This window comes from Camelus dromedarius, chromosome 1, assembly GCF_036321535.1.
Source record: "Camelus dromedarius isolate mCamDro1 chromosome 1, mCamDro1.pat, whole genome shotgun sequence".
NCBI classification, from domain to species: Eukaryota; Metazoa; Chordata; class Mammalia; order Artiodactyla; family Camelidae; genus Camelus; species Camelus dromedarius.
Genome location: NC_087436.1, coordinates 49,009,321 through 49,034,057, shown reverse-complemented (window position 1 = coordinate 49,034,057; position 24,737 = coordinate 49,009,321). Strand labels below are relative to the sequence as shown.

General features: G+C 37.5%; 1 protein-coding gene and 1 long non-coding RNA gene across 3 annotated transcripts in view; one reads left to right on the top strand and one right to left on the bottom strand.

The window, feature by feature from the left end:
* The window catches only part of ARHGEF38 (Rho guanine nucleotide exchange factor 38), a 110,502-nt gene that overhangs the window by 11,371 nt on the left and 74,394 nt on the right, over positions 1–24,737 (top strand). The window contains exon 2 of the mRNA XM_010980666.3: positions 12,855–13,042. Within this exon, the coding sequence (XP_010978968.1) occupies positions 12,855–13,042 (188 nt within the window). The remainder of the gene's footprint in view (positions 1–12,854; positions 13,043–24,737) is intronic.
* Positions 19,147–24,737, bottom strand: part of LOC105089577 (uncharacterized) — a 75,087-nt gene continuing 69,496 nt past the window's right edge. For both annotated transcript variants that reach the window (XR_010380395.1, XR_010380396.1), the window contains one exon: positions 19,147–19,976. This is a non-coding gene — a long non-coding RNA (uncharacterized LOC105089577). The remainder of the gene's footprint in view (positions 19,977–24,737) is intronic.

The window sequence follows — 24,737 nt, the reverse complement described above, 5'->3', positions numbered from 1 at the left end:
CTGCATGGATTGCTCTTTTGTATATTCCTTTTGGAACCTGTGGCCTACAATAATTAAGCTGATATAAAAGAGTCTGTTTCAACTGGTCATGAAGAAAGGCAACCTTCCATTTCTCTAAAATGTATAAAGTTTGGAGAATGGTATACTCTATATCTAAATCAGCATAATGGTTTTGGTAATAGAGAGGGGGAAAAAGCAACGACACTCAGATAATTTGTCCATAAATTACTTTAAGTTTATCTTTACCCTGAATTCATGCACAATTGGCAAATACCTATCTATCTATCTATCTATCTATCTATCTATCTATCTATCTATCTATCTATCTATTTAAAAGACAAGATGGGGCCAGTCCCCACTCCCATACTTGACTTCCTGTTTTCTAGGGTTCTGCTCAAAAGTCCCTTATTCAGGAGGCCCTCTGTGACTTCTCTCTATGCAGTAGTAACCACTACCCACCGTCTGCCTTCTTTTCTTTCATAGTGCCTTATCACTACCTGTCATGCTATATATTTCTTTGTTAATCATTTTTTTGTTTCTCTCCCATCGCTAAAATGTGTTTCATAAGAGCTGATGTTTTTCTCAGTTTTTTCATTGCTGTATTGCTGGCATCTAGAAAAAGGATTTCTCAACATTGGCACTAGTGACACTTGGGCTGGCTAAATCTTTGTTGCGGGGTGTTGTCCTGTGCATGGCAGAATAGCAGCAGCGTCTGTTACCTCTACACAATAGATGCCAGTAGCCCCCTCATCACCCGATGGTGACAATCATAAATGACTCTAGACATTGTCAAATATCCTGGGTGTGTTGGAGGAGGAGGCAAAATTTGGGGTTGAAAACCACTGATCTAGAGCAATGCCTGGTACAATGACTGCTCAGTCAATATTTGTTAAATGAATGAACAAATGGATAAAATCACTATGTCTCCTCCAATCAAAATTTTGCATTCTCCACAATAGAACCATTACAACAGAAAAATTAAATACAGAGAGGAATTTCCCAAGTAAAACTCATTTTCTAATCAGGGCTTAAAATTTGTCCTCTTTTACTCACTCTTATTAAAGACTTCATATAAAGACATTTCCTGAAAGTACCCATTCATTTAGCTTCTAATTGTTTTGGCAGCACTGTGCTGATCACCATAGGAGCCTATACATTCAAATCAATGCCACTTAAGCATTTTGCAAGCCAGGTAAGCTTTGCTGAATTCCCTTTTGAAATCCACTTCTCTCCTTTCTGCTGCAATTAGCAGTCAGAGGGAATAAATCACATGCCCTTCAAATGAAGATAAAATATTTCCCTGCCCCAGTGTGTGAGCTTTCAAATTCAGAGCAGTGGAGGGTCTGCTCCTCCATATTTTCACTTAATACTTCACTGGCTCCTCTCCAAAACCTGCCTGACATGCAATTATTTTCAACCTATTTCACAGAAGGCCTGCTCCATTCATCTTTCTGTGGGTCAGATTTCCACTGAAACTGATACACGATTTTACTGTGTGAAACTTAAATCTGTAGGGTTCAATGCAATGCTAAGCCAAGGTTTTTGAGGTTTATGGGGGCAGATACGAAATACAACATGGAGGGGGACAAAAGAGCATGTATAATCATATTGGGGGGCTGGTAGTGATCTGTTTGAAATAAAACCCTAGGTATAATAATGAGTATTTATACTATATGGGTAGAAAGGGGACTGCACGGGGAGGGAGGAGGAGATGATCAGAAGACCAGAACTGAGTTTCTGACTCTGTTATTTAAGGTAAAAGACTTACCTTCTCTAGAAATTAACTTCCTTGTCTGTATAATGAGACAGAACAGGATAGACTTTATCACCTTAGCTCCCCTACCTGTTCTTTCTCCATTGTTCTCTATTTCTTTAAATGGCACCACTGTCTCATTAACAGTCAGAAATCTGAGAGTCAGCTTTGACTTTGTTTCTCCTTTTTCCCTACACTGATTGCTCATAGTTCATGCTAATTTCTTCGTCTAAATTTCTCTTGATCTGTTCAGTTCTCTCTATCCTCTCGGCAACTAGACTAAGCTTACATGCCCCCAATCTCTCCCCTAGCAACTAGACCATCTAGTTTCATGGCCATTCCACTGTCTCCTTGCCTTCAGCCTTGTTCTCCATCCTCTTACCCGAAAGCTGGTTTTACTGAGGCCAAAGTGATCTCATGAAGACAATCTGATCACATCACTCACATATTTAAAAATTCCTCCTTGACTTCCCAGTGTTCTTAAAAATTCCAGATTCCTTAACAAGGGCTTCAAATTCTGTTCCCTGATGATTTCTCTAGACCCATCTCCTTACCACAACTTTAACCTTTGTGCTTTCATCACACTAAGCTTTTTTTAAATCTGTTTTTGCACCAAGACTTTGGACAGGCTGCAGCCCCCTCTACTCAGGACACTTGCCCTCCTCTCTTCACCTCGCTTTCCCATTTCCTCTGTGGGTCTCTTCCCCAGCGGGCCTGGCCTCTAGGCTGCACTCTGCTAAGAGCAGGTCACAGTGTGTCATAATCATATCTGCACACCAGTTTTTAAATATTGACTGATATTTTAAATTGCAAAGTGATCTGTTTGCAGAATCTTTTCTAAGTAATTTTCTCCTCAGTCATTTACAGTCATCTCATTCAACTCTAAGTAGAGCAGCAGTGTTTTGGCAACTTAGATTTATCAAATCATTCCAAAGCATTAAAGCTGTTTTCATGGAAACACACACACTGTTTTATTCTCATAGATCATCAGTTTATGTAAGTTTAAATTAAAATAATGTAATTACAATAAGAAGTACAACTGACATAATCAGGTTTGTTGTGGAACACAACTAATTCTTGGAAGAGATACAAGTTGAGTATTCACTGGATAAGGGCACAGATATCAGTTGTTATGTCTTAGGGGAGGAATGGAAAGTACTGATTTATCCTGTGACTTTAATAACCCAACTTACTTCCAGATTATACATTTCTTGACAGAAAGGACCATTACCATTATTTTATTCACTTTTACATACCAAATGTAAAGCATAGTACCAGCTCAAGCCCAGAATATAATTTAAGAAATTGATATTAAAGTAGGTACAAGATTTCTTTAAAAACTATGGAATTCATAACATTGCTAGCTTAACTTCAAATTCTGATATTTTTTAATTCTTATTTAATTAAAAACATATATGGTTGTGATGAAATTAGGAATTAGTTCAGGGTCAGGTTCTGGTGTTACATTATCCTTGTCTTCTCCACAGTCAAACGATTCTCCAGGTTCCTTCACAAATAAGTGTTGAATGGTGTACATGTGCTTACTTGTCTGGTCTTTGGGGCATCGAGTCAGTGTGACTCGGTGTTGGTAAGCAAAGCTTTAAGCGAAACCTTAAGCTTGGTACATGGCAACATATCTCCAGCTCTCCTTTATTAAGAGACATGTGAGATTTCAACATTACAATGGAAATCAAAATCTATGATTATTTATTGGTAGCCATTGTTAAATAATAACAGCTAGGGACCTTGTTCCAAATAAATAAAGACCTGGAATGTTTAAAGTAATAATAAGCTATGCATGTTAGGACATATATTTTATTTTAGCCACTTCTTGCTTTTCAACTTTTTTTTTCAACTTGAGAAGCACAACATTTTCAGCGAATTTCTCAGAAACTTGCTTGCGTTGGTGATTTAGCTTCAGGGTACTGGAAGAAAATCAGATTTTTAAAAATTCAGGGGCTTATATTATGCCAAACAGCACACAGGGGCTATATCCCCACCTCATTTGAATTCAGCCTGAGTAAGATGAGAGCACATCAGGCCTAGTATTGAACCGACTTTGTAGAAGTCCTTGCTGTTTTATGCTTTTTTCTAGAGCAGGTCCGGAGCCAAGAAGGGTCATTTCCTGATGGATGCTCAGTTTCCCCTCCCACCCTTGGAACTTCCAAGGGGGGAAAAAGAGGAAAAGCAGGTGCACCATTCAGCATCAGGTGTAGGCAAATGGCAAGTCAGTCATGGTCATGAAAATAACGACTGACATTTTTGGAGAGGTTTCTGGGTGTCACACACCGAGGTGAGCAATTTGCCTGCTTTATCTCGATTCTCACAACCTCCAAGCAGAGCAGTGACTATGGTTAAAATGCAGGTGTAGGAGCCAGACTGGCTCGGTTTCTGGCTTGAATCTATTTCCTGTGGTGTGACCTTGGGCCTTCACCTCTGTGTGTTTTAGCTTCTTCATGTGGAAATAAAAGACAGAGAATAAAATAACCTACTGTGTAGTGTTTTTGTGAGGACTGAAGAGCTAGTGCAAGACAGGCTCAGTATATAGCACAAAGTGAGTGTAGCCGTCCCCCCTTATCCGCGGGGAACTGATCCCAGGATCCATGCGGAAACTCCACAAATACTCAAGTCCCTTACGTAAAATGGCACAGTGTTTGCCCATCTCCCCATATACTGTAAAGCATTTCTAGATTACTTATAACACCTAACACGATGTAAATGCCATGAAAATCACTGCCGGGGATGCACAAGTTCAAGTTTTGCTTTTTGAAACTTTCTGGAATTTAAAAAAAAAATTTTTTTTTCAATCCTTGGTTGGTGGAATCTGTGGGTGTAAAACCTGCAGGTACAGAGGGCTGCCTGTACTCAAAAATGTTAGGTCTTTTCATCATTAATACCACAACTGTTCTTACTCCTTTTCCACAGAGGAAGCAATTTAGTGACTCCAAGTGACTTGGCCAAGGTCCCACAGCTAGTGGGTGGCAGAGTCAGAACTGAACTGTATGTCTGTGTGTCCAGCACAATTCCACTGCATATAACACAGTGTACCTCGATCACAGCACGAGCAGTCCGGGCATAGAGGGAGGATAGCCCAGGCTTCAGAACCAAGCATGTCTGGTTTGAATCCCATCCCCTCTGTGTACTCTGTGAGCCACTGGATAACTTGTACTCACATTCACTGTGTTCAGTTTCCTCATCTCTAAAATTAGTGTGGATCCCACTTTAAGTCTTGTGTGGAAGATTATAGATAATATATATATTTTTGAATTGGTACGTAATAGGTGTTTGATAATGGTTGCTTTTATGGGCTAGACACAACATATTATAATTAATATAACTGCAGTCATAGTGTATAATGCTTAATATCAAAATTACTTTTAAAGAATATACATTCTATAAACAGCATGTGGTCTGTACATACAATGGAATGTTATTCGACCTTAAAAAGGAAGTTCTGATTTTCTACTACAATGTGGATGAACTTGAAGACAATACGTTAAGTGAAATAAACCATTCATAAAAAAACAAATATTCTATGATTCCACTTACATGAGGGACCTAGAGTAGCCAAATTCATAGAGACAAAAACTAGGATGGTGGTTGCCAGAGGCTAGGAGGGAATGGGAAATTATTTAATGGATTTGGAGTTTCCATCTGAGAAGATGAAAAAGTCCTGGAGATGGATGGTGGTGATGATTATACAGCAATGTGAATGTCCTTAATGCTGCTGAACCACACGCTTTATAAAAGTAATTAACATGGTAAATTTTATGTTATATATGTATTTACCACAATAAAAATAGGGGAAAAAGAATCTAACTTTGTTTAAGAGGAAAGCATTATTATTAAAATTATTGAAATGAGAATCAGTATTAAAATTAGCTCTTGCTTCTCCAGTCATATTTTTGATGTTTTAGATCGAGTTCCACCAAGAAGTCACGTTAGTCTTTATATTTTATAAGAGGGACAAGGTGTGTGTGACTATTTTTATCCACCATATATGTTTCTATTTGAATTGGCAGGTGAATATTAATCAATGTAGATAACATTCTAATGATACTGTCAGAGGAGAAGTAATATTGTTGTGACACCCAGAGAACATTTTATTATACACACTACCTTGAACATTTTTACCAGGGAATTTGATGCAGCGCACATGCAGTGCGCAATAGAAAGGAGCCAAGCTAAAGTGCATTAGTCACGTGTGCTGCACTGCCTGCGAGACACAAGGATATAATTAACTATGAAGGTCATTCCATCTCTGGTATAAAATTTGGAACAAAGATGTATTCAGTTATGCTGTTTACTCTACACTTCAACTCTTCATTTTTATAAGCTTTCCTTTCTATGTGATTTTTGAACTCCCATAAGGCCTTTTTTTTTTTTTAAAGAAGAGAAAGTCGTTTTGTTTAAATTGCCTTGCACTCCAAACCCGAATCAAAACAATTTTGTATTTTGAAACACGACTTGCTTTTGACATTGAAACTTTTTTCCTCTTTTTTTAAAATTTACTATAATAAATGTTACATTTTGAGAAAAAATGTGATATACCCAGAAGGCCCTGTGTGCATCTGTTCCACCTGCCTCTGTTTCAGTATCCTCACCTTCATACTCATTGAAGTTCTCTTTTATCTCTTGCACTAGCTCTGCCTTGATAAAACACCAGCTCTAATTGTTGGCCTTAGTTTCCCTACCTTGAGTTGCATCAGACCTTCCTGGGCAGCAGAAGGAATTGTTCATCTCTGGGCTTTCCTCTAAGCTCCTCCAAGCCCTTGTTTTTCCTCTAGGCAAAACAGTGAATATTTGCCCATCCCTTGTCTCCTCAGAGAGCTATTAGCCTCAAACACTAATATTTCTAACCTTTCTAGCAGGACCCTGTTACTTGTTGAATGTTTTCATTGGGAGTTTGAAGAGAGTGAGTCTCTACACTTGCTTCTTTTTGTCTTTCGCTGTACTGAGCTGTTTGGGTCCTATTTCCATTTAACTGGTATTCTTACTACAGTAAGGTTTCCTTAGAGATTACAAGGGTGGCTACTACCCAAGTTCACCTATACTTGAAAGCGGTGGCCTTTTAACCTAAATTATAAATAACCAGAGGCCAAGATCAAAATCTTTTTCTGTCAGAATTCTTTACACATTATTTGCGTATCTTCTAGCATCCAGTGTTACTCATAAAATATTTAATTCAAGTCCTAGTCTCACCCAATTTTTTTCTTGCAGGAAGCTTGTGAGAATTTCTCTTTATGCTTGGAATTTAGAAATTTCTCCATTTATATGCTTAGCTGTGCTTCCTTTTTGCAAAGTGGAAAATGTAAAAGGCGAGTAAATATTTCAGGACAAGAAAGACTAGAGAATTTTGTCAGTCTTATTGGTTATTGCTCTAACACTCATTTGTTTCTCTCCACTTGTTCAGGTGGCCTTCTTTCTGGATTAACATTCCATATAGTTTATCTTTCCCTCTTCATATCCATCCTATTCCTTTTGGCATCTCAATCTTCCATTTGGGACCATTTGTCCTCTGAGTAAAGTACATCTTTCAGAGTTATTTTTAATGAGACTCTTTTGGTGGTAAACTAAGATCTTGTTTTTCTAAAATGCGTTTACTTTACCATCACTTTGAGACAGTTCTGCTAGGCTAGGGTGTGGTTATTTTCTCTCAGCGCTCTAAGTGTGTTATTCTACCACCTTCCAGCTTGTGTCACTGCTGTTGTAAAGGCAGCCGTGAGTCTCACAGTAATCCCTTTGTAGGTAATTTGTCTTTTCTCACTGCCTCATCTCAACGTCTCCTAAGCTACATTGCACATTTTCCATCTCTTCACTTCTCTCTGTTGCATTTCATATATAATTTCTTTGGCTTGGTTTATTCATTCCTTCATCTTTATGTAATTTACTATTTTACCCTTTTATTGAGTTTTTTATTCCATTGACTTCTACAATTTTAATTATTATGAGTTTTACTTTTCAAAGTTTTATTTCATTCTTTTAAAATCTACTTTATTTTTGTAGCCTCTTGTTTCTTGCTTATAATTTCAAACTACTGTTTATTTAGACCAACTAAACACACTTTTCATATATCCCTGCTAATAATTCCAATATTTTAAGACTTTGTGGATATAATTGTGTCTATGCTTTTTCTTGTATCTGTCTCACGGTACCTTGTTTCCTTGTTATGTTTTAGGAATTTTTTTTGTGATCTCATGTTCCTTGCAATAAATATGTGGGAATTAACTGAAGCCTGAGTTGAAGAGATATTCAATTTCATTAAAAGTTTTGTTCTTAATTTCCTTTCTTCCATTTTCTTTTGGCTTATGTGTTTTCTTTTCTTTTTTTAAGACTTTTTTTGTTAGATTCTTAAGTCATTAATTTTCAGTTTTGAAAATTTTCTTATATATAAATTTAAGGCTATAAATTCTCCATAAACAAAACTTTAGCTACATTTCACATGTAACATTTTTCTTATCTCTCAGAATAAACATCTTCTATTTGCTTTTGTGATTTCTTCTATTTCTCACTAGTTATTTAGTAGTTTATAAAAAATTCAAAAACAAATGAGGCTATAAGTTTTATTTTTGTTATTTATTTCTACAACACCATCCATGTGTAGGTCTTAATCTTTGTGACTAGGACTTCATGGTTTCAGCATGGCTGCTGCACCTCCAGGACTGACATCCACATTCCAGGCAGTAAAAAGAAGGCAAGAATCATGAGAGGTGGAGGATGAAAGAAGGGCCATTTCAACCAAATTTGCCTCTTTATAAACTGAAACTTCTTTTAAGAGATTTCTGCTTACACCCCTTTCACCATAAATGAGACGTAATTTGAAAAAGAATCTAAGAAGTAAGCATTTTTATCTATCTATTCAGGGCTTGATTTATGAAAAGCAAATGAGAGAATAGATATTGGGCAGGCAAATAGCAGTGTCTGACAACTAAACTGCTATTATAAAGAATAAAGATATGTGTGTATATATATACACACACACACATATATATATACACACATATATATATGCTTACCAAAAAAACCCCCACTATATACTGTTAAAGTTGAAAAAGCAAGATACAGAAGAATATGTATATGAAGCCATTGTTTAAAAAGAAAACTAACTGCTGTATGTATGTTTATACGTGCATGAAAATACTTTGATGATTATACACAAAACTGGAATACAGCTAAGAATACAGTGAAAACCATATTACAGCTAATAAACAGGGACTGCATCTAAAAATAATAGCAAACATTTACACAGTATCTATTCTTTCAGACACTGCTGTGTTTAACAAACACTAACTCATTTTATCTTCACAATCACTTTATAAGTTTTTACTAATGTTATCCTTAATTTACAGATGAGGAAACTGATGCACAGAGTTAAATAACTTGTTCCAGGTCACAGATCTAATAAATGTTGGAAGTGGAGTTTGAATCCAGGAAGTCGGGTGCAATGTCTAGGCACTTCACCTCAAAACTACATATAACTTTATAATTTGAAAACATTAAATCAATTACCTCTCCTTAAAATCCACCCCAAAAAGCCACAGCAATAGACAGAAGCAGACAGAGCACCTGTGAACTCCAAGCCAAGCACAGGCTCTCAGTGTTGACTGCCATCAGCCCTCCCCAGCCACGCCTTTGCTGTCGGCTGTTTTCTCATCTCTCTAAAGGACCAGGTTCTCCCTAGGCAGACACCCATGGCAGGAAACCTACCCAGGATTCCTAATGCCAGCTCTCTCCTGACTTTCCTCCATGAGCAACACCCCCAATTTTTCCTTCCCTTCCTCTCCCATCTGAACATAGCTATCCACCCACTTCAGAGACGTGCATTTTTCTTGACAAGTTGATAACTGTAAAATAATGGGATAACTGTTTGCTCCAGGTCCTGGGAAAGTTCAAGAGTAGAGAGAAAGGAACCCTGTCATTCCCAGGCCTATGGAAATAACTAACATTTACGCTGTTTTGAAGATCCTTGCTTTTAATCCAGTGTTAAGGATAACACGGTGACGGTTTTCAACCCCCTTTTACAGATAAGGAAACTGAGGCTCTGTGAGGATAACTGATTTATTTTGTCCATCACGTGCTCACTGTGAAAAGTGGCAGAGCTGATCTTAGGTTGGATTATCCTTTTCCAAAGCTGCAGCAAACTCCTTTTACATAAGCCTCCTTGGCCAGGAATCCCCACATATGTTACCCATGAAATTTGTGGCTAGAGTAGTGAAAATTCATTATCACTGCTGGAAAAATAAAGCTTGGGGGTGAAAGAGGAAAGGCAAGGGGGTGGATCAGCTACACGGTACTGTTTTCACACCCAGTAGCATATTTTGGATAAAACAATCTAAATGTCCTTTTAGCCTCCATTTCCCTTTAGTTTTGACACAGTCTTTCAGTTTATGCTAACTATTGGAAAATATTCATTCTTCAAGTTCTATTTTTCCTTCTTTCCTAAATATTTAGTTCTTCTGTTGCCTTACCAAGAAATAAAACATTATAGTTGACTGATGACTTGAGTGATCTACATTGGTCGTACCTATGTGTTACAAATATGTAAAAATGTAGTATAACTAAAAGATAAATGTTTTAAAGGTAGAGAAGGATCTTACAGAAACAAAACTTGTGCACACAATGCATGGTGGAGAGTTTGTTGGTTTAAGAAATGCAAACAGAGAAAGTGTTCAGAGACCTGACCGGAAAATGATGCAAGTCATTGTTCCCACAATAAACTTGAGTCAAAAGAGCAAACAAAGATATCTTACAAGGTTGCTTAACTCTAAATTGACTGAGAAGGTGAACAGAGACGTTTCTGAAGTTGAATATCCTGACTAGCACTTGATTTCAACCACTGTGACCCACTAACTTGGTTCTGAACAAGACGTTGATCAGGATTAGAAAAATCTAAGAAACTCTTAATTAATAAAATCTGATGTACATTTAAAGTGCAGCTACTGGAAAATCTGTGAAATAAGTTAAACTGATATAGTCATTGAGTCGTGGGATTTAGAACAAAAAAGAAGGTGAGAATATATTTTAGGAAATTTCTTGGCCAAAGATAAGGAAAGACTCCCTTCTCCGTGGTAGGCCCCCAAATTGATAGATTATTCTTTTTATAAGGCACAAAATGTTTAGAACTTGGAAAAGCAGATATCAGTTAGGACAGTTTTGAATAGTACCCCTTATATTTTCAAGGTAATTTTAAATAATAATTGAATACTGTCCGTACTGGCTTGCCAGCTCTCTACTGCTGACTCTTCTGTCTGTGAGCTGTTTCATTATCCCAGGAGAAAAGAACCCCCCATCGCTCCCCCTCTGCCCTCTGGCTCCCAACCCCCAACCTTTCTGAAGGAGCAGCCAAAGGGAGACTCATGAAGATGAAGTTGCAAATACAGCCCGCTCACTGTGTCTCCTCCCCAGTGATCTGCCTTCCTCTTTTATATCCAAAATAGTTCATAGTAATGACACCTGTTCGTAACTCTTCCTTTTGAATTTGGGGGGCTGAGAGGCAGGCTTCTTCTACCTTCCAATAAAAACATTATAAATTAACCAGCATCCCCAAATTCCCATAACATAGTTCAAGACATGAAGGCTGCAGAACACCTCTCCTGGCATGATTCTCTTCTTAAATAACTTCTGTAGATTGTTTCTTTGGCACCAAATCACCCAAGCCTTCTAACACCATGTGCTCTTAGATACTATTTGTCAAATCCTTCTTCTTTCCTGATTAAGGAAGAATAGTTCCCAGACAGATGGCTCAGAAGCATATTTACCTGCAAGTCAGGATTGTCCAGAGACCAATCTAGTGCACCTTCTAGTGCACGCTGGAATTATCTTCACAGCATCCTCCACAGAGGTTTGCTTACCAAGCCTCTGCCTGGACTCCTGAAATTACTGGGCCAGGGAGAGAGCACTGCTCACTACTTTTAAGTGTCTCTTCACATTCTTGGGGGCAGTCTCTTTACGTTGAACCATAAACTCCACTATTATGTTTCTCCAGGTATCTTGCTTTGTTAGTGGAGTCAGCCAAGAGAATATACTCTATTTCTATTTCCATAATTGTGATCTGTGCACTTTTTTCACCCAGACAGACTCTTTATAAGCCCTTTTGTAGAGTTTTACAGTCTCAGGAAGTAGTGTCAGAAGTAAAGGCGTCTGTCAGTTACTAGAATCATCTTAGCTTAAAGGAAATAAAATGACTCCTGCAACCGCAGAGACTAAGATGGAAATTAAGTTTGTAATGACTTCAAGCTTGAAGCAAATTCATTCACACACACACCTCCACACTGCCCCACGATCTATCACTCCTCTAGTTTCATCTGTGACCTAGTTTGTGGCTTCCAAAGTTTTACATTGCTGTGGGACGTTCATCCTTGATGACATTTAGCTTTCTTACATTGGACTTTGTATAAAATCTTGGCTACCTGTGAGGCTTCACATTTATCTCATTATCTCCTCAGTACTGTGATTTTTTTAATTAAAAGTTTCTGTTTGGCAGTTCAATAATTTTGAAATAAAAAGATATGCATAGTATTGAAGATAAGCCATGAAAAACTGTAGTTGGAATTTGTTTAACCTACCACAGCCTCACTCCTCCTGGGTTCGTGACTGTGAAGCGAAGAACAAATCTAATCATGTGCAATTGTTTTCTATTTCATTGAGTTTTGTGTATTACCCACTGAGAGGGGTAATTATTTTTTAATAATAGAGACAAACAAAATTGAAAGGTGTTTCACTAATTAAAAATCTTCCCTTGATTTAAAAGCAAATGTGTCCAGAAGAAGTTATGAACTGTGTTTTTAGACATTTTCCCTCTAGCCTGAAGACTGGCTATGTAGCCTAATATAGTAGCAATGGGATATTTTAAAGACAAAACATGACAGTTGGGTATAATCTTTCTGACTTGTCAGAAGTATTCATTCTCACTCCCTTCTTGCTCATAATTTCATAGGATTCCAACCTTTGGGGGAGCTACCACACATCACTTCCCAAGAACACCCATGAAGACACACAGCCTTTTTCCTTGCTGACAATAATCCTGTAGTGATGTTGTTTGTAATGAAGAAACAAGAAACCTCAGCAGAATGCCTCACATGTACATGTGTTCATTTAACAGAAAAGATGACCCCACAGGCTGGGTGTTCTGCGGCTGAGACCCTAACTCAGGAGGAGGAACATCAGATGCAGAGAATGATGGCAAAGCGTTTGAGAATCATCAGGGAGCTGATACAGACAGAAAAGGACTATCTCAATGATCTAGAGCTGTGCATCAAAGAAGTGGTTCAGCCCTTGAGAAGTAAACAGGTAAATGCAACTCTGAGGGTCCCCTCTGCCCATATTCTGAATAGGATGGCAAGCACCATGAGATCAAAGCCCCCAAGTGTATCAGAAGTATCATGTGCCAGACTGAAGGTGGAGTGATGGGCCCCTCCCCCAGTCCCTGGGTTTGCTTTGGCAGGAGGCATCAGCAGACTCAGACTTCAGCAGAGGGACACCCAGAGTCAAGGAAACTGCACTCTAGAACATAGGAAATTCACAGCTTTCGTCACTTTGAAATTTCAATGTGTTCATTCTTGGATTTCCATGGAATTGCTAACAAATTGTAAGCCGTAGTTTTCAGCAGGTTAGGAACAAAGCACTTAAACTTGACCATCCAAAGATGGTCAAGGTTTCAGAAGAGAAATATGTGAGTTTTTTTCATCTCCTACATTGAGAGCGCAATTAAACTTACCACTATTTAGTTAAGTAAAATGCAGCACAGAAATTAGCCAAAGCGTAAGACAAAAATTTCTCTTTGGTAGGACTGGCCTCAGACAAAACTTGAGGTGTTTGTAAGTTAATCATTCTCCTCCTTTTTAATCAAGGCCTTTTCAGGGAATTTTTTATAGGGAATTAGAGTAAAGGTACAAGGATATTTGAAATTTATACACACACACACACACACACACACACACACATATATATATACACACACAATTACTAGGGTGGTAAGTGGTCCTTATACACAGTTCAAACAATATGCAAAAACATAAACTTGAAAGTGAAAACAATCAGAAGTTCCACTACTCAAAAGATATTCACATGGTTAGGAACAGCCTTTCAGACATCAGTTTGGACACTTACACTCACACACACACATTTAACATAAATGCAATCAAAACCTCACATGCTTTTTGTAACGCACGAATTTCATTCAGCAGTCTGGTGGATGTATCTTTCCATGACCACTAACACTTTTCAGTGGTTTTTGACTGCTACTGACGCTGAGACACGCTTACATCTTGGGTGTTGTCATCTTATCTCCTTAGAATAAATTCCTAGGAATGGAAATGCTAGGTCAAAGGATGTGCATATTTAGGATTTTGATAAAAATTGCCAGCTGACAACCAAAAAGTTGATACTGTCCTAATTTTCATTCCCATTAACAGTGCTTGAGAGGCTGCTCCTCTGCATCCTCTTTAAATCCGAGCATTGTTGGTTTTACAAACAATGAAGACCGGGTTCCTCTGATTTCTTCTGACAAATATCTTCTTACATATTCATCAGCCATCTCTATTCTTTTAAATCCCTATTCATACCCATGTCTTTTGCCCTTTTAAAACAATTATGGCTTGTCTTTTTCTTATTGTTTTATAAAATCTCTTTTCATATTAGATATTCTTTTTCAACTCCACATGTTACAGTGAATTTTCTCAGTTTGTCTTTTGTCCTCTAACCTTGATTACGGTTAAAAGTCAAAACCTTGTTTAAGGTTTAGTCATTTGTTTTTGCCGTTTTTAAGTGGCTGGAAATATCCAACTTTGTGGATTCTGGGTTTGACATCTCAACATGTACTCATGATTATAAAAATACTGTGAGTCAGTTGTCCTAATATCAATTATTAAACCTTTTCCCCAGTACTTACAACATCTAGAACCAGAGTTTATATTTCTTTACACAAGATTCTTCTCAGAAGTATTAGGAAAAATATCTGGTTTACAAATCAGGGAAAATCTGATCAAGGTGTAGATCAAGGTGACCTTTGATATAAAAGTTGTTTTGGTTTAGGACAATGTATAAAGAAAGGCAGCAGAACAGGCTTGTAATTTTTCCCTCAGGGAATCATCTTTAGTTTTACTCCCTCATGACGTTTTATTAGGTACTTACTATTTGTCAGGTCCTGTTCTTCCAAACACTTCATCAGAATCCTGATTTAATCCTATCACAGTTCTCAATTTAGAAGGTAACTGGCAACTTTCTGAATCTGGAAATTACTTAGTAAGTCTGTAAGAGGAGGAATAACATTCATGGTCCTGATAAACATTTGCTCTCTAGTTTCACTGTTAAATATATAGAAATATGTTTGTTGTGGTTTTTTTTTCATTTAACATAAACTAGCTGCATTGATATAGCCTCTATCCTGGCAGATATTAATGGTTATTAATAAAATATTCATTTACATAATTATTTAAATATTGGGATTTCTTTAGTGGAGGTACTGGGGATTGAACTCAGGACCTCACGCACGCTAAGCATGCATTCTACCACTGAGCTATCTCCTCCCTGCAAATACTGATTTTAAATACACGTGGTATCAGATTTTACCACTACCTACCCTCCCTTACAGTACAATCCTACCAGTCACTCCTATTTTAAAAAAAATTTAAACTTAGCCCACTGTTTCCATAACTTCTCTCTTTCCCTACCTAATTCTGCCATCAATTTTAGGTAATTTCAACTTTCAGGCAAACCTGAAAACATGCAAACCAGGAAGCATGATCCATGCAACCTCCAGCCTCTCACTCAGTTCTGTGGCTTGTTTATATCCAGCGATCTTTCTTAACCCCATCTCAGCCACTCCCTCCAGGGCTACACCCTAGAATCATCACTACCAATAACTTCACCCTCTCAGAGTCAGAATTTCAGGCTTACCGCTCTCTAACCCCTAAGTCCTCTCTTTCTGCCCACACCCACTGGTACTCTGTCTCCAGCAATTTCTTCACGCCACCAGGACTTCCAAGCTATTGAGCTTACCACGCCTTTCCACTTGTTCATCAAGCCCAAACCTGGCTTGGCGTCTGTGGGTCCTTCATTATAAAATCACTCTTGCAGATGAACTCAATTCCCTTTCTCTCTCTCTTTCCATTTACTTGCCTGAAAAAAAACCTGCTCTTGATGGAGCTCAATTTTCTGCCTACTTTACACCCTTACCCATGCAGCTAAACCAATCTCTTTTAAAATTCATGACCATTTTCTTCAAGTGGGGCCCCCAGTAATGTCTCTGAAGAGACGCTTATATCTTCTTGCTCCTTGCACCTCAAATCCTTCCTCTTTTCTCCTAACTCTCAGCTAATATCCTTTTTCATCATTCCTTTTTTTTAATATATATTTTTACTGAAGAATGGTCAGTACAATGTTGTGTCAATTTCTGGTGTACAATGTAATGCTTTAGTCATACATGAACATACAAATATTTGTCCTCGTATTCTTTTTCACCATAAGACTCTACAAGATATAATTCCCTGTGCTATACAGTATGAACTTGTTTATCTATTTTATATATATTAGTATCTGCAAATCTCAAACTCCCAATTTATCCCTTCCCACCTCCTTGCCCGCCTGGTAACTATGTTTGTTTTCTATGTCTGTGAGTCTGCTTCTGTTTTGTAAATTCAAAAGTCCACAAATGATAAATGTTGGAGAGGATATGGAGAAAAGGGAACCCTCCTACCTTGTTAGTAGGAATGCAGTTTAGTGCAGCCTGCAGCCGTTATGGAAAACAGTATAGAGATTCCTCAAAACACTAACTAGACTTACCATATGACACAGTGTCAGCTGAGGGAGGCTGGAGAGGGATTCGAAGAGGTGAGCTGCCCAACTGGAAAAAGGCGCGAGGAGCCGACATAGAGCAAAACAGCACTCCATTGCAGTACAAGCAGGTGGTCCCTGCGCCCAGGTGTACGCACTAGTCCTTTTATAATGCAAGTGGCGCATGCGTATTGTTCATAATGCTGAGTCACGCTACCGGCGCATGCGTACATTTACCTCTTACCAGGTGCAAGCCATTGTGAACTTGCGCCTGGGCCCCATGGCATACTCACTTAAGGCTGCTGACATACAGCAATCCCACTCCTGGGCATATATCCAGAGTGAACCTTAATTCAAAAAGATACATGTACCCCAATGTTCATAGCAGCACTATATACAATAGCCAAGACAAGGAAACAACCTAAATGTTCATCGACTGATGACTGGATAAAGAAGCTGTGTGTGTGTGTGTGTGTGTACAACTCAGCCATAAAAAACAATAAAATAATGCCATTTGCAGCAACATGGTTGGACCTGGAGATTGACATTCTAAGTAAGCCAGAAAGAGAAAGAAAAATACCATATGACATCACTTATGTGTGGAATCTAAAGAAAAAAAAGACAAATGAACTTTTTCATCATTTCATTGAGAAAACAGACAGAATAAGATGTACACACTCTCATCACCCAATCTACCAACCTATCTGCATCTCTACCCATGTAACCTGGTCAATGGATCCTGCTTCTAATTAAGGATAACCTCTCTGCCAGTGCACGATTCTATCCCCTTAAGCTTACTCCAGAATTTCACTCCTCCCAGTGTCCTTTTTCTCTTCTGCATAATTGATTTTACTCTCCCTGTTGGATCATTCTCATCATTATCTGTCATCTGTTATCTTAAAAAAACAGGAACAACAACAACAAAAAACCTCTCTCTTGATCCTAAAAATGTTGTCTATATTCTCTGTCTTTATTTTTCTCTTTTTAAGTTGAATATGAAATATTTAATATGTATAAAAGCATGTGACAAAGACATGTTTCAAAATAAGCACAGCTTACCAAAACTCTGTCCCTATGATGAGTTAATGATCGATAAAAAAGATTACATATGTAAGAAAATGCCCTCCTTTGAATTCATAATCAAAAGTTTTTGTATCAAATGGGATAAGAAGTTTATTCACTATGAAAATGTTCTCAATGTTAAGCCATCTACTACCCTAGTGAGTTAAACTGACCTCGCCAGTATAAAGGCCATTGCTGAGCTATACTCATTTATGTGCTCTAATTTTTGTCTTTTTGCTTTTTTTTCTTCCTTATTTTTTGCTTCCTGTGTAACTCTGATGAGCAATTCTAAGAATTGGTGTTTCAGACCATGTGAAATAAAGTATTTGTGTTTTGGTGACCTGTAGTTTATTTATTTGGCGTGTTTAACTTCTGTTCTCTTACTTGGAATTACCATTCTCACACTTCTAACTCATATTTCCTTCCTTATTCTGTTTGGCTTGTTGACTTTTCACATCCGGCTCTTCCATTTGTTTAGCTACCTTTCAGTGCTCTCTGTCTTCCTCATCGTGGAATTTAGTTGCAGTCCAGTAGCCTGTGTGTCCTCTCCACTGATGTTGTAATGGCAATTAGTTTGAGGTTTCTAGTGTCAGATCCACCTTTTCCCCACTTCTTAAAGCTTTTAACCTTTGATTAAGAAAATAAATACTCAGGAATTCCGATGACTTGGACATTTATATGAGTGCCGAGGTAGTTAATTTATGCCACCAGTTCACCAACTTTACCACCTTTTCATCGTTCATTAGCTCCTCCATGTCCTCTCTTCCCTCGTAGCCATTTAAATACCACAGTCTTAGCACACAAGCCACCTGTCATCGGGTAGTATCAAAATTTATTAATTAACACACAGTTTTCATGTTACCACGGAAATGATCTGCACACTAGGCTTAGCGAAACCTGAGGCAACATAAATAAATATTTCACATGTACAAGTTAGGCTGGAAAGGGACATTGGGAAGTCATCTGATCCAGGTCTTTGCTCTTGTTGGGAAGACTGTCTTTGTTGTGTTGGACTGCCTCCATATCTTCTCTCTCTGCATCTGATCCATGTCTTTTAAGTTCCTGAAGGATGAGTCAGTTTACAGAAGTGTGGCAATTGGAAGAAGAAAGTTGAAAACTGAAAAAAGCTCTTTGCTATTCTGAGTGAACTTGCATGGATGAATCAGTGTGCAAATCAAAGTCTACACCTAGCCCTTAACTGAACTGTTTTGTGATAATTGTGGTTCCAACCTTGATCGTAACTTCAAGGCTCTTCAATAAACAAAACTTCACCTTACTGAAAGCAGGGTCAAATCTAGCAGCTACATCTTTTTTAGTGGCAGCATTGGGAGAGGTTTTGCAAAGAAGGCAAAAATTATCCACGTCATTCAGTGTTGAGACATTTAGTGGGAAAACTGGTTTTAGTTATTTATTATCCACATAGGGCTGGCTATAGGAGAGACTCTATCTACATTTTTGGAAGTAAGTCAAAATAAATCAAAACCAGAGCAAATTAACCTAACAATAGAAAATAGTTTTATGTGTAAGGAAAGGACCAAAAAGTGATTGAAAAGAATAGAGGACTTTAAATACATGTTTAATTTTTCTTTGTTTTAATTAGTTTTTGAACTTGTAAAATTCACATAATACAAAAATACCAAAGATCTGAAGGACCCGATAATGTCTTATAGCTACTCAGTTTCCTTTTCCAGAGGCAAACACCATTACCAGCTTCTTTTTACCCTTCCAAGGGTATTCTGTTCACAAGTGTATATGTTTGAATACACATTAAGTTGATTTTTATTTACACAATAAGAGAGTTATATGTATTTATTTTGGATTTGCTCATACTTGATCTAATTATACTTGCTGTTTTGTGTTTTCTGAAAAAAAGGGCCAATAATCTTGTATTGACAAGAGCTCAGCTGGAATTTTCTGTTAAAATTTGGGTACCCTTTATGGCTGCAATTTTGTAAATAATTTTTCTTAGAAAAATACATAGACAAAATATAATCACCTATAGCTGTATCAGGTAGAAATAAACACGATAAATATTTTGGTTTATGTCTAGGCTTATACAGACACACCAAATATCTTGTGAAATTGTAATCATACCACATAAACCCTTAGGGAACCTCTTCCCCCTGAAGAATATATTTTTGCATGTTTTATTTTAAACCACAAATAACAAATATTAACTTAAATAGAAAATATTTTCTTTTCTTTATTGAGGGGCCATAAATTTGAGGAGAACAGTATCAAGCTCTCCCCAGACGCAGAGCCCCCAAATGGAAAATGGTGCCCACAGTTTTAGCATGCAAGTCGAGGTTAGTAGTGGGGTGTTTCAGTGGTGGCAGCCGTTCTGTGTGACATGTGTGACCTATGGCATCCAAGGTGGGTGAGGCAACACCTGAAATAAGAGAACATGGAAAACGGAATTAGAGAGGACAGATCTTTAACTTGCCCTTTTATTTCAAAGGGACCACAGGGCACAGGGAATAATTCAGCCTCCTGCTCCTGCCCCGACCTGAGTGAAGCTGCTGTAGCTTAAACTATGATGTCAATCCTGATAGAGAAGCTTATGCGTGAGGAGTGCTCGCCACCTTGGGAGCATCGAGTAGACTTAAAGCATCTCTGAAGGGAGACCGGGGTTGGGGGTATAAAAGCATTATAATAATTAAAATACTGTTTGAATACTGTAGTACCATGAAAATCTGTATATAACAAAAAGAAGGCCATGGCCCAATGGATGTCCTGTGAATGTTAAGCTATAGTGATTACATTTTCGTTTGGTGAATGACTTTTATATTCCTCTGGAGTTCGCTGTGTTTTTAAGGGCTCTCTCCTCTCCAGAAGGAGCCCATAGCTCTTCTATATAAAGGGGGCTGTAGCTTCAGCACATGTTCTGGGAATCACTCAGGCTTCCATTTCCCGCCTCTCATCTGAAGTTTCTGGTTGGACGTCCCTGGTGTCTGTCTTGACCCCTCAAACCTGGATTCGACTTCACTATCCAGTCCCTGGCTGCCTCCCAGTATAAATGGTGCTCCCAGGAGTTACACAGAGCACAGACGCTGTGCAGCAGACCTGCTGGACTGCCTGCTTGTCTCTCAGTTCTAGCTTCACTCCTTGGATGCACTCTCCAAGATCACTCTCAGTTCCGTCTGAATCTCCCCCTACCCCAGTCTCCTCCCCAGTCCAGCTCTCAGACTCCCACTTCTCCTTAAGAAGAATCAGATAATGAAGTGTAATGAAATTTTGCTACTCTCACAGAACAAAGAACAGAATTAGTCATGCTAATTCACTGAAATACAAAATAAAAGAACCAAGACAGAAATATTTTACCTAGTAATTATTAAAATATACCCTGCTTTCATTTATAGATAGATAGGCAGATAAATTAGGCTTCTCAAAGCTATTTACTAAAAACTTTGCCTGCATAACAGAGGAAATCATAGGCAAGCAAATATCTTTTGTCATGAATTTTTGTGTTATAAGACTCTTGTTAAAATTGTCTTCTCTGTTACCTTCACTAAAGACTTTTACTGCTGCCAGAATATAACAGTCTTTTTTTTCCTTAATAGGCAACCATGTAATTTTTTCCCTCTTGTTTTTATCTATCACCCAGCTACTCTATTTTTTTAAGACTTTATATTCCTAGAGCACTTTCAGGTTCACAGCAAAGTCAAGGGGAGATGTCCCGTATACTCCTTGGCCCCACATCTGCGTAACTTCCCCCATTATCAACATTCTCCTCCAGAGTGTTAGTTTCATTACAACTGATGACCCTACACTGACACATCATTACCACCCGAAGTCCATAGTCTATCTTATGGTTCACGCTTCGTGTTGTCTGTGGGTTTTGACAAATGTATAATGACATGTCATTACACTACCATGGAGAGTATTTTTACTACCCTAAAAATCCTCTGTGCTCTGCTTATTCATCCCTCCTCACCCCCAAGTGACGGCAACCACTGATATTTTTATTGTCTCCATAGTTTTGCTTTTCAACAATATCATAGTTGGAATCATACAGTATGTAGTCTTTTCAGATTGGCTTCTTTCACTTAGCAATATTCATTCAAGGTTCTTTCATGTCTTTTCCTGGCTTGATAGCTCATTTCCTTTTAGGGCTGGATAGTATTCCACTGTCTGGATGTACCACAGTTTATTTATCCATTCACCTATGGAAGGGCAACATGGCTGCTTCCAAGCTTTGACAACTATGAATAAAGTTGCTAAAAAACCATGTGCAGGTTTTGTGTGGACATAAGTTTTCAGTTCATGTGGGTGAAAACCAAGGAGCTCAGTTGTTGGATTGTATGGTAAGAACATGTTTAGTTTTGTAAGAAACCACCAAATTGCCTTCCAAAGGGGCTGTATCATTTTGCAATTCTACTAGTAATTAATGAGAGTTCCTTTTGTATCACATCCTCACCAGCATTTGGCATTGTCATTGTTCTGGATTTTGGCCATCCTAATAGGTGTGTAATGGTGTCTTGTTTTAATTTGCAATTTCCCTGATTACATATGATGTGGAACATACTTTCATATGCTTATTTGCCATCTGTATATCTTCTTTGGTGAGGTGTCTCTTAGTAACTTTGACTCATTTTTTAAATTGGGTTGTTTGTTTTCTTATTACTGAGTTTTAAGAGCTCTTTGTATATTTGAATAACAGTCCTCTCTTAGATGTATCTTTCATGAATATTTTCTCCCAGCCTGTGGCTTGTCTTCTCATTCTCTTGATAATGCCTTTCATGGAGAAGTTTTTCACTTTAATAAAGTCCAACTTAACAATTCTTTCTCTCATGGATTGTGCCTTTGTTGTTGTGCCTAAAAAGTCATCACCATACCCAAAGTCATCTAGGTTTTCTCTTATTTATCTTCTAGGTTTGTGTTTAAATAGTTTTGCATTTTATATATATGTCTGAGATTCATTTTGAGTTACTTTTGTGAAGGGTGTAAAGTCTATATCTAGATTCATTTTTTTGCACATGGATGTCCAGTTGTTCCAACACCATTTGTTGAGAAGATTCTCTTTGCTCCATTGTATTTCCTTTGTTCCACTGTCAAAGATCAGTGAAATTTATTTATGTGGAACTATTTCTGGGTTCTGTTCTGTCCCATTAATCTGTCAGTTCTTTCACTAATACCATACTGTCTTGAACTGTATAGCTTAATAGTAAGTCTTGAAGTCAGGTAGTGTCAGTCTTCTAACATTGTTTTTCCTTTTCAATATTGTGTTGGCTATTCTAGGCCTTTTGACTCTCATAGAAACTTTAAAATCTGTTTATCAATAACCACAAAAGAACTGTTGGGATTTTGATTAGGATTACATTGAATCTATAGATTAAGTTGAGAAGAACTAATATCTTGACAATATTGAGTCTTCCTATCCATGAAAATGGAATATCTTTCCATTTATTTAGTTCTTCTTTGATTATGTTCATCAGAGTTTTTTAGCTTTCCTTGTATAGGTCTTGTACATATTTTGTTAGATTTATAGTAAGTAATTTTGGGGGGTACTAATGTAAATAGTGTTGTGTTTTTAATTTTAAATTCCACTTATTCTTTGTTGGTATATAAGAAAGTTATTAACTTTTGTATATTAACCCTGTATCCTGCAAACTTGCTATAATCACTTATTAGTTCTAGGGCTTTTTTGTTGTTGATTCTTTTGTATTTTCTACATAGACAGTAGTGTCATCTATGATCATAGACAGCTTTACATCTTCCTTCCCAATCTGCCTACATTTTATTTCCTTTTCTTGTCTTATTGCATTAGTCAGAACTTCCAGTACAATGTTGCAAATGAGTGGTGAAAGAGGACATCCTTGCCTTGTACTTGATCTTGGTAAAAAAGCTTCAAGTTTCTCACCACTAAATTAGCTGTAGGTTTTTTAGTAGATATTATTTATCAAGTTGAGGAAATTCCTCTCTATTCCTAGTTTATTGAGAATTTTTATCACGAATGAATATTGGATTTTGTCAAATGCTTCTTTTGTATCTATCATATGATCATGTGATTTTTTGTCCTTTTTTTTATTTAACCTGTTGATGTGATCGAGTACATTAATTGATTTTTGAATGTTGAACATCACTGTATACCTGGGATAAATCTCACTCAGTCATAGTGTATAATTTTGTTAATACATTGTTGAATTTGATTTGCCAGTATTTTGTTGAGGATTTCTGTGTCTCTGTTCATGAGTGATATTGGTCCATAGTTTTCTTTTGTAATTAAAGTCTTTGTCTGGTTTTGGTATTAGGATAATTCTGGCCTCATAGAATCACCTAGCCACTATTCTTGTCTCTGCTAACTTCCAAAATTTTCAGATTGTATTCTGGCCCTCAAACATATTTCACTTTCCCTCACTAACTGTAACTTTCTTGAAATCTACTACTTTCTAAAACCCTGTCTCCTCCACGAAATTGCCTTGATCTAAGTGGAATCAAATGTTGATTTCCCATAGACATGCCTTATTTATGCAAACAATCATCATACTCTGTTCATAATATGTCCTATAATACCGTATCAAAATTCAATGCACACATAATCTTGCAAGATACTACAATTAGGAGAACTGGGTAAAGGGCACGTATATTTTTTAAACTTCATGTGAATCTACAATTATTTTAAAATAAAAAGTTTAATTTAAAAAATGTACATGCCCGTATTTTTTTCTTTCTCTCTCTTCCTTTCTCTCTTTAACTACATTTATCCTTGTAAATACATATGTAAAATTTTATATACAAGGATAAAAACTTTTTCTATGACTCCACCTTGTTGACTCTGACAAACTTTCCAATTAATTCTCTTTTTATTGTGATTTCAGAGAAGTAGAGAATACATTTTTAGGATAAGGGTACACATTAAGCTGTTTAGAAGAAACTCTGTAGTGTATAATAACCTCCCATATATCTTGGCTCTTTCTAGTGCCATGCTTAGGATACCAGAAATTCTTATGGACTGTAAACAAGTGGAGGAAAATGCCAACTAAGTCCCTCTCTCCACCTGCAGCTCTTACTCAGATAGTCCCTTCCCCTGTAGAGTCCAGGAGTTCCAGTGGTCAAACTCCTCAGTCATAGGACTTCACAGAATGGGTACAGAGATAAAAGCCAGGCTGATAATGTGGGGGAAAAAAAGCTGCCTAGAAAGTCAGAAAGC